This window comes from Cherax quadricarinatus, chromosome 26, assembly GCF_038502225.1.
Source record: "Cherax quadricarinatus isolate ZL_2023a chromosome 26, ASM3850222v1, whole genome shotgun sequence".
Classification (NCBI taxonomy): Eukaryota; Metazoa; Arthropoda; class Malacostraca; order Decapoda; family Parastacidae; genus Cherax; species Cherax quadricarinatus.
Genome location: NC_091317.1, coordinates 38,187,030 through 38,197,407, shown reverse-complemented (window position 1 = coordinate 38,197,407; position 10,378 = coordinate 38,187,030). Strand labels below are relative to the sequence as shown.

General features: G+C 39.4%; 1 protein-coding gene across 1 annotated transcript in view; it reads left to right on the top strand.

The window, feature by feature from the left end:
* Nucleotides 1-908: 908 nt before the first annotated feature.
* Nucleotides 909-10,378, top strand: part of LOC138853248 (probable glutamate receptor) — a 72,815-nt gene continuing 63,345 nt past the window's right edge. Inside the window, exons 1-4 of the mRNA XM_070088967.1 lie at nt 909-951; nt 3,805-3,935; nt 9,959-10,075; nt 10,284-10,378. The exon at nt 10,284-10,378 is cut by the window's right edge and continues 129 nt beyond it. Coding sequence (XP_069945068.1) covers nt 909-951; nt 3,805-3,935; nt 9,959-10,075; nt 10,284-10,378 — 386 coding nt within the window. The remainder of the gene's footprint in view (nt 952-3,804; nt 3,936-9,958; nt 10,076-10,283) is intronic.

The following is a 10,378-nucleotide window of genomic DNA, read 5'->3' as shown; positions in this document are numbered from 1 at the left end:
CCACAGGAGTCAGTTACAGGACCAGTGCTATTTTTGGTATATGTGAATGACTTAATAGAAGGGATGGACTCAGAAGTGTCCCTGTTCGCAGATAATGTGAAGGTAATGAGAAAAATTAAATCAGATGAGGATCAGGCAGGACTACAAAAAGACCTGCACAGGCTGGGTTCGTGGTTAAGCAACTGGCTCCTTGAATTTAACCCTGTCAAATGCAAAGTCATGAAGATCAGGGAAGGGCAAAGAAAACTGCAGACAGAGTATAGGCTAGGTGGCCAACGACTGGAAACCTCGATCATGGAGAAAGATCTTGGGATGAGTATAATACCGAGCACGTCTCCGGAAGCACACATCAACCAGATTACTGCTGCAGCATATGGGCGCCTGGCCAACCTGAGAATAGCGTTCCGATACCTCAGTAAGGAATCGTTCAAGACTCTGTACACCATGTACGTCAGGCCCATACTGGAGCATGCAGCACCAGTTTGCAACCTGCACCGGGTCAAGCATGTCAAGAAAGTGCAAAGGTTTGCGACAAGGTTAGTTGCAGAGCTAAGGGGAATGTCCTACGAAGAAAGGTTAAGGGAAATCGGCCTGACGACACTGGGGAACAGGAGGGCTAGGGGAGAGATGATAACGATATACAGAATACTGCGAGGAATAGATAAGGTGAACAGAAACAGGATGTTCCAGAGATGGGACACAGAAACAAGGGGTCACATTTGGAAGCTGAAGACTCAGATGAGCCAAAGTGATTTTAGGAAGTATTTCTTCAGCCGTAGAGTTGTCAGGAAGTGGAATAGTTTGGCGAGTGATGTAGTGGAGGCAGGAACCATACATAGTTTTAAGACGAGGTATGATAAAGCTCATGGAGCTGGGAGAGAGAGGACCTAGTACCAATCAGTGAAAAGATGGGGCCAGGAGCTGAGTATCGACCCCTGCAGCCACAAATAGGTGAGTACAAATAGGTGAGTACAAATAGGTGAGTACACACACACACACACACACACACACACACACACACACACACACACACACACACACACAATTGATGTTCACAATGATACAGTTCATTAATATATTCAATAATTATGTTTTCGTTGCAGTGTCTCAGTAAAGAGGATGACGAGTATATGGTGGATGGTGTTTCCATTGTCTGTTGTTGTGTGTTGGGGAGATGTGCAGATACCAGCACCTGTTGGTAGGGTACTTGTATATGAGTTGTGTAGATACCAGCACCTGTTGGTAGGTCATACAATGTACTTGTATATGTAAGTTGTGTAGATACCAGCACCTGTTGGTAGGTCATACAATGTACTTGTATATGTAAGTTGTGTAGATACCAGCACCTGTTGGTAGGTCATACAATGTACTTGTATATGTAAGTTGTGTAGATACCAGCACCTGTTGGTAGGTCATACAATGTACTTGTATATGTAAGTTGTGCAGATACCAGCACCTGTTGGTAGGTCATACAATGTACTTGTATATGTAAGTTGTGTAGATACCAGCACCTGTTGGTAGGTCATGCAATGTACTTGTATATGTAAGTTGTGTAGATACCAGCACCTGTTGGTAGGTCATACAATGTACTTGTATATGTAAGTTGTGTAGATACCAGCACCTGTTGGTAGGTCATACAATGTACTTGTATATGTAAGTTGTGCAGATACCAGCACCTGTTGGTAGGTCATACAATGTACTTGTATATGTAAGTTGTGCAGATACCAGCACCTGTTGGTAGGTCATACAATGTACTTGTATATGTAAGTTGTGCAGATACCAGCACCTGTTGGTAGGTCATGCAATGTACTTGTATATGTAAGTTGTGTAGATACCAGCACCTGTTGGTAGGTCATACAATGTACTTGTATATGTAAGTTGTGTAGATACCAGCACCTGTTGGTAGGTCATACAATGTACTTGTATATGTAAGTTGTGTAGATACCAGCACCTGTTGGTAGGTCATGCAATGTACTTGTATATGTAAGTTGTGTAGATACCAGCACCTGTTGGTAGGTCATACAATGTACTTGTATATGTAAGTTGTGTAGATACCAGCACCTGTTGGTAGGTCATACAATGTACTTGTATATGTAAGTTGTGTAGATACCAGCACCTGTTGGTAGGTCATACAATGTACTTGTATATGTAACTTGTGTAGATACCGGCACCTGTTGGTAGGTCATACAATGAACTTGTATATGTAAGTTATGCAGATACCAGCACCTGTTGGTAGGTCATACAATGTACTTGTATATGTAAGTTATGCAGATACCAGCACCTGTTGGTAGGTCATACAATGTACTTGAATAATGTACATGAACAATGGCCAGTTGAGGATTGTAAACGAACCTATTCTGTATCGTCTGTCTTTCAACTGACAAGACCGCAAATGAACACTCACTGTAGACATTGCAGAAAGCAGCCAATATTCATAGCGTTTACCCAATACTAGACCTTTATAAGAAGTAATATAGTAACAAACTCTTTTATCATAGAAACTTCTCAGATACTATGAAGAGGTGATTAAATAGCACCCACTAGCACAGATACAAGAACCAAGATAATCATGTGTACTACAGAGAGAATGCATTATTCCTTACTCATGAACTCGTCAATGCATGAACGCACCTCCATCCCTGGCATACATATTCCAGTTACAGATTTGATCACAGTTGTCAAAGAATGACACTAATATTTTTACAGTGTTTGTGAAACTAGCAATTAACACCAGTTACTCCAGGCCACCATTCATTTCCTATCGCTATTCGTTACAAAATCCCACATATAAGTATGACATAAATCTCATTCTTCCTCTTATTGCTTATTGCTTTACTATATTTGCTAATCAGGTCCTCACTTTCTACCCTTACCAACATCATTGCCTCCAATACTAAGGCAAATAGCGGAGGTCTTCCCATTACCAGTCACGATATTTCCTAGGTAGCTAATGACTTAATCCCATCTCCAGGAAATGCACCCATAGATCTTCCTGACTCAATAGATGACTCGTCCCTTTAACCAGCTCTTCATTTACCTGAAGTTAAAGCTGGTCAAAAATTAATTAAGGAAGTCATCCCTGAAACGTCAGTCCCCAAGTACAGTTTACAAACTATCAAATTTTCAAAATACACAGGTCCAACAATAAATGGAATTGCAATGTACTTACGTTGCTTGTCCAGGTAACAACCAACACTACTTTGTTCTGGACAACCACTTACAACATCTTTTTAACGCAAAATGCAAAAAACTCGGTCCACAAGTTTGATCACTGGTCTTATCTATGTCATTCTTGGTGGTCCATCAACATTCATCAAGAAAACAGCGATGGACTTCACTGTTTTCACAGGCATTCCTTGAACCTTATTTTTTTCAGCTTCGAACCGTTCATGTAAAACATTAAGGCTTTTCTCCTTTTTCTTGTCTCGGGAATAATACTTATACTCCTTTCTAAAACACTGAATCTCTCTATTAGCTTTCCTCAGTTCTACTTTCACCTGATGGTTCTGTCACCTCGAGTCTACCTGGAAGGTGTTCAGGAGTCAACGCCCCCGAAGTTCAGTCCTTGATCAGGCCTCCTGGTGGATCAGAACCTATCAACCAGACTGTTACTGCTGGCCACACGTAGTCCATCGTACTAACCACAGCCCGACTGATCGGGTACTGACAAAGGTCTCAGACGTTATCCTTCACTAAAACGATTTGTTGGAACTCACAATGGCAATAATTAGGAATATCCAGTTATTTTTTAGTTCCAGACCTCACAAATGTGAGAAATAAAGAGTAAATTTCACTTTCTGACAGGTAAACAGGATATGAAGTGGTCCATAATGCGCCTGCAGCAGACTGGTCTCTCAACACAGGTGATGGAGGCTTGGCTGGTCACACAGGTGGTGGAGGCTGTGTTGACCTCAACACAACATGGCAGCTACTCTGTAATTTTCATTACGGACGGCGCTACCTCATGGCTCTAAGTAAAACTTTGAATGAATAATTGTAGGTTTAAGATGTTTTTGAGAGGGTATTTTCCTCTAAACTTTCGAATATAACTTCTGAACGTTTTATCCGATCGGCTTCAACCTTTCAATGCTGGTTCACTGTACAGGGGAAATGGTTCATGCAACTACGTCATGTGCAGGGGCCCTATCATCAGAGTTACTGAGTCTATATAAAGTTTACTGGAATGGAATCAGATAACTTTCAAAAGTCTCTTCTGCTTGGCTTCCAGCATTCACTGAGAGATTCCTACTAATTCAGCTAGGGAGGAGAGTGAAACTGAAGTGTGTACGTTGGTGTATATTTACATTTTTGTGTGTAAAATTTTAAATATCATTAAATATATTATTCTGAACAGCTTCAGTCCTTAATGATTGTTGTATATTATAGAGTACGACTCATTAAACTTATTTTGTGAAGATGCTTAATTTGTCAGGATACCAAAATAGTTGAAGAAATTTGGAAGTGATGGAATATGTGCGATAACTGGAGAATGTCTCTTCTAATAGTCTTCAAACTTTATCACTGGTGTATATTAATGAATGGAAAGTTCGTGTTGCTTGGCTTCACTGGTCTCAATTTGGCAATTATAATAAATAATTCATGATACTGAGGACCAAATGGCTCTCCTAATTAGCTTCAACATTAGTTTAATCTGCGAAGTTGCAAATTTGAAATTTTACTGACTTAAAAAAAACTGAATTGTTAGACTCAGAGCAATTATCGAGAATGCGTTTTCTGATAGGTTTGAAACTTTCAGTGTTGATGGACTTTATTAAAAGAAAATTGGCCAGTCACTTTGAGGTATGTAAATTTTAATATGCCAGTTTTATTAAATAAATTGTTTTCCATATAATAACTAGAAAATACCTTTCAGGATCACCTTCAAGTACTACGAAGTATTTTTGTATTGATCTTGGGCGGTGTATACCTGGAGTATACCTGGAGTATACCTGGAGAGAATTTCGGGGGTTAACGCCCCCGCGACCCGGTTTGTGACCAGGCTTCGCGGTGACTCAAGAAATCGTAATGACACGATTGCAAATAAACCATACCCCCGGCCGGGATTGAACCCGCGGCCATAGAGTCTCAAAACTCCAGCCCGTCGCGTTAGCCACTAGACCAGCTAGCCACAATAAGATTCATCCAACTAGGTATATTTCTACACCATAGGAAAGTTAGCACAGGCACCTCTGTGACCACAAATGCAAGTTTTTACAGATGAATCTCCAGCCAGCGTGGCCGTGACGAACTCTAGCTCAAGTCCCTTCACTGCCGTCAACATGACTCAAGAAATCGGTGAATTAGGGTATGATCAACTAGGCTGTTACTGCTGGCAACACGCAAGCCGAAGTACGAACCATAGCTCGGCTGGTCTAGGTGCCTGTCCGGTGCCTTCTTGAAGACAGCCAGGGGTCTATTGGTAATCCCCCTTATGTATGCTGGGAGGCAGTTGAACAGTCTTGGGTCTCTCAGTGTACTCGTGGCTCCCCTGCTTTTCATTCGGGGGATGTTGCATCTCCTGCTATGTTTTCTGCTTTTGTAGGGAGTAATTTTCGTGTGCAAATTTGGTACTAATCCCTCTAGTATTTTCTAAGTGTATATTATCATGTATCTTTCTCGCCTGCATTCCAGGTAATACAAGTCAAGGGACTTCAATCGTTTCCAGTAAATTAGATGCTTGATCGTACTTACGTGTGCCGTTAAAGTTCTCTGTACATTCTCCAGGTCAGCAATATCGCCTTTATTGAAGGGGGCAGTTAGTGTACAGCAGTATTGTAGTCTAGAGAGAACAAGCGATTTGAAGACAATTATTATATGCTTGGCGTTCGTAGTTTTGAAGGGTCTCGTTAACACTCCTATCATTTTACTAGAAGATAAGGTAAACACATTGTTGTGATCTTTGAAAGTGAGATCCTATGACATTATCACTCCTAGGTCTTTCACAATAGTTTTTGCTCTATTGTTTGCATGGAATTTGTTTCATACTTTGATAAAGTTTTAATTTCCTCGAGTTTTCCATATCGGAGTAATTGAAATTTCTCTTCGTTGAATTTCATATTGTTTTCTGTGGCCCAGTTAGATTTGGTTGATGTCCGCTTGGAGGTTTACAGTGTCTGCGATGGAGGACACTGTCATGCAGATTCGGGTGTCATCCGGAAAGGAAGACACGGTGCTGTGACTTACATCTCTGTCTATGTCAGATATGAAGATGAGGAATAGGATGGGGAGAATACTGTGCCTTGTGGAACAGCTTTTCTCTGTAGCTGCCTCAGACTTTACTCTGTTTACTTTTACTCTTTGTGTTCTATTTGTTAGGAAGTTACATATCCATCTACCATCTTTTCCTGTTATTCCTTTATCACGCATTTTGTGCGCTATTACACCTTACATCGTGGTTGCACTAGTCGAAGACTTTCGAAAAGTCTGCGTATACTACATCTGCATTTTGTTTGTCCTCTAGAGCATCGAAGACGTTGTCTTAGTGGTCCAGTAACTGGGACAGGCGGGAATGACCTGCTTTAAACCCGTGTTGCCCTGGGTTGTGTAACTGATGAGTATCTAGATGGGTGGTGATCTTGCGTCTTAGAATATTTCAAAGATTTTTATAATATGCAATTAATTCTTTACAACTGCTTTACTACCACCTTTGTGGAGTGAGGCTATGTCTGTTGTTTTTAGTGATTGTGGGATGACCCATGTATCCATGTTCCCTCTCCATACAATGCTAAAGACACGTGACAGGGGCGTCTTACAGTTCTTGATGAACACGGAGTTCCACTAGTCTTGGGCTGGGGCAGAGTACATGGGCAAGTCATTTATTGCCCTTTCGAAGTCTTTTGATGTTAGAATATCAGAGTTTTTGAATTGACCAAATTTTGAGTCTAGGTCATAAAAAATGTATTTAGGTTGACTCTTAGTCTGGTTAACGGCTCACTAAACACCGAGTCATATTTGGACTTTAAAATCTCTCTCATTTCTTTGCCTCCCTTCTTATTTCAGATATACTGTGATTCTTCGCCTTCGCCTGTATAGGGAGCGTCTCTCTCTCTTTCTAGCTTGCAACTTCTCTTTCTTTTTCTTAAAGGAATGTGTTTTGAGCATACCTCAAGCTCCATAGAGTTAATTCTTTCTAGGCAGAGGTTCGGATCCGCGTTGTTTAGGATATCGTCCGAGTTTGTTTCTTTAGGACATGGCTGACTTGATCCCACGGTATATTTTTGTTACTGAAGTTGAATTTGGTAAAGACACCCTCATAACTGATCACATTTTGCTGGTCAGGAGCAATGCACATCCATGTCTGTACCTCTGTTATGCTGTGATCTGAGTGTATTGTCTTTGATACTGTTATATTTCGTATCAGGTCATCATTGTTATTGAAGATGAGGTCCAGTGTATTTTCCAATCTTGTCGGCTCTATTATTTGCTGGTTTAAGGAGAATTTGGCGCAGAGATTTAATAGCTCAAGTGTGAAATTTTCTTCTGAGCTGCCTCCTGGGGTTATCTCTGCTAAAACATTATTTGCTACATTCCTCCATTTTAGGTGTCTTAAGTTGAAATCCCAAAGCAGTAAGATGTTAGGGGCGGGAGTTGGAAGGTTTTCTAGACAGTGGTCAATTTTCAAGAGCTGTTCCTGGAAATGTTGGAAAGTTGCATCCGGAGGCTTGTATACAACCTCTATGACAAGTTTTTGGTTTTCGATCTTTACTGCCAAAACTTCAACTACATCATTTGAGGTGTTTAGTAGTTCTGTGCATATGAGCGACTCTGTGACGTACAGGCCAACAGAACCCTCCCCCCACATCTTGTTGCCTGTACACTCTGTGGCATCTGGATAGGTTGTAACCTGGGATCCATATTTCGATGTCAAAGTGATCCTTTAAGTGGGTCTCTGTGAAAGCCGCAAACATTGCATTTGACTCTGTGAGCAGTCCACTGATGAAAGGTATTTTTTTGTTCATTGCTGTCTATAGATCCTGTATATTTGCAAAGATAAATATCGTTGTATTGATGATATGTGGAGGAGCTCTGTTTGCTGGCAATAATATCTATTGTAGGAGCTAATTTGTTAATTTTATTATGAAAATTACATGAAGACTGACTTTCTTCAGTGAAACAAAATGTAATATTTTTCTTAATTAATAAAGAATTTTTTAAATCGAATATAACTGAGGAAAGAAAATCGAGAAACATTGACAACTCGCGAGTTTTTTAATGGTCTCTAAATTTTACTAGTGCTTAAAAACTACATTTTCACGTGATTTTATTACCGACCCAATACATTCGTACGTATTGTGTTCATGTTTTTCCTCAAGGCTTTCGTTTAGAGTCTTATGTGGCATGCAAAGAGTACGTAACCTTTATTCGGTGCATGTACACACCCTCATTGAAAGGCTATCTCCCCAACCAGCTAACCAGTACTAAGGGTCGAATGATGGGGCCCCATCGTTCGATCAGTACCCAGGTTCAGCGAATGAGGAGGTGGGTCTGACAATCGTGGAGGTGTTGTGGTCACCACTCGCCTGTCCACCCTTATCATTTCCATACTAGAGCTGGTTGAGGACTGTTGACCATTCTGTCTCCAGGCTGTGTCTTTGTGTTACCTAAACCGTGTTGCACACATACATTTCCAACTGTATATAGTGTACATACGTGTAAATAATCACTATTGCTCTTGGCGACGGAAAATATATTTCAGTCATTCAGCTGTGTTTGTTCTGCTCCTTGCTCCCCTTTACACCTTATTGTCCCTGGGTTGTAATATCTTATAATACCATATTCGCTCAGCTTCAAATTTTCAACTCAGATGAATTATAACAAGGAAAAGGTTCATGGAACAACTGGCAACAACAGGTGGACTCTGGACAAGTTTATATAGACCAGTACTAATGTTTTCTTGTGTCCTTGTGATAACTTTGTAAAACTCTTCTGAACTTCAGTTTTACAACAAAACTGATGTTTCCTGCTGAGAAGAAAGTTCATGTTGAAGAATTAGACACAAGTTTCAACATCTGTCTAATTCTTCGTCTTGTCGGTATTGTATAACATTCATGTTAGCAGAATGTTTATGTATTATTCAGCCAAATTTTATTTTGAAATAATATAGTATTATTATATATTAAATAACTGGAATTTGCCTCTTTTAAACGACGTAAATCTTTTATAAAATGACTAAAACGTTGTTTGGGTTTAAGCTGCGCAAGTAGAAATTTCTCGATTTATTAACATTTTTAATGAGCTTGTAAATGTTGGATTCTGCGGAATATCAAGAGAATGAGTCTTCTGATCGGCTTCAATTTTTTTTCCTGAAATTTTTTTCGTTTTGATTTTGGGTTGTGTAATTTTTAATTTGACAGTTTTATTAAACAAATTGGTTTCCATGAAATTACTGGATAATGTCTCTTCTGATCGGCTTCAACCTTGAAACATTAGTATATCTCACTTACATAATAATACTGGCTTGTGTAGGTCCCAGTTTAAATTTTTCCTAAACAAATTAGGAAAAACGAAGTAGCGGTTTTCATGAAAAAATTTGTAAACCCTCATCTTACCGGCTTCTGAAATTTAATATATAAATATGACATTTGGTGATTTGAATTATTAAAAAAAATTCCACCAAATATATTAGAATTCCCTCAATTCTTTGTTCTTTTCTTTATTGAATTTATATGCAAATATTTATGAATTGAGACACTACTCTTGTTTCTAACTCAACTTATTTGCTGTGTGGTTGGAGGCACATATTGTGAAAAATATTGTGAAAAATATTGTGAAAAATATTGTGAAAAATATTGTGAAAAATATTGTGAAAAATATTGCATGGCTAAATATTCTGGAGGAAGACTTTGTTTTGACATTTTATGTCATGAGGAGAATTTGTAGTTTTTTTTTTTTTGGTGCCTCCTAACTGGTAACAAACAATATATTAGTTTCACATGAAATATAATTTTTTTCCTTTCAGATAATAGATCATCTACGGTTTCCAGGAGGAGCTGGATTTTTCGCAGCAGTAATTAATGGATCTGATTTCAAGCAGAGGGACGAGCACCTCTCTCTGCTGGTTGATAATGTTAAGATGGTAAGCTGTTTGCTTATTGTTAGGTAGGTACCAGATTATGTTTACATCATTACTGAACTAAGGCAATTGTTTTTCTCTCACCGTAATGTTATAGAAAATTAGTCGTACACACTAATACTAAAGCTATGTTCATTTCTGTTGAGATTGGTGAACCTCCTATCTCTGATAGTTTATGTAGATTACTGAATACAATTTCTTTAACAAACAGCTGCGGAAGTTGTCATCATACACAACAATTGTGGTGATAAGTGACGAGGCAACCTTCCTCGCCGCCTTCGTCAAGTGGTCCGTCAAGGGGCGCCT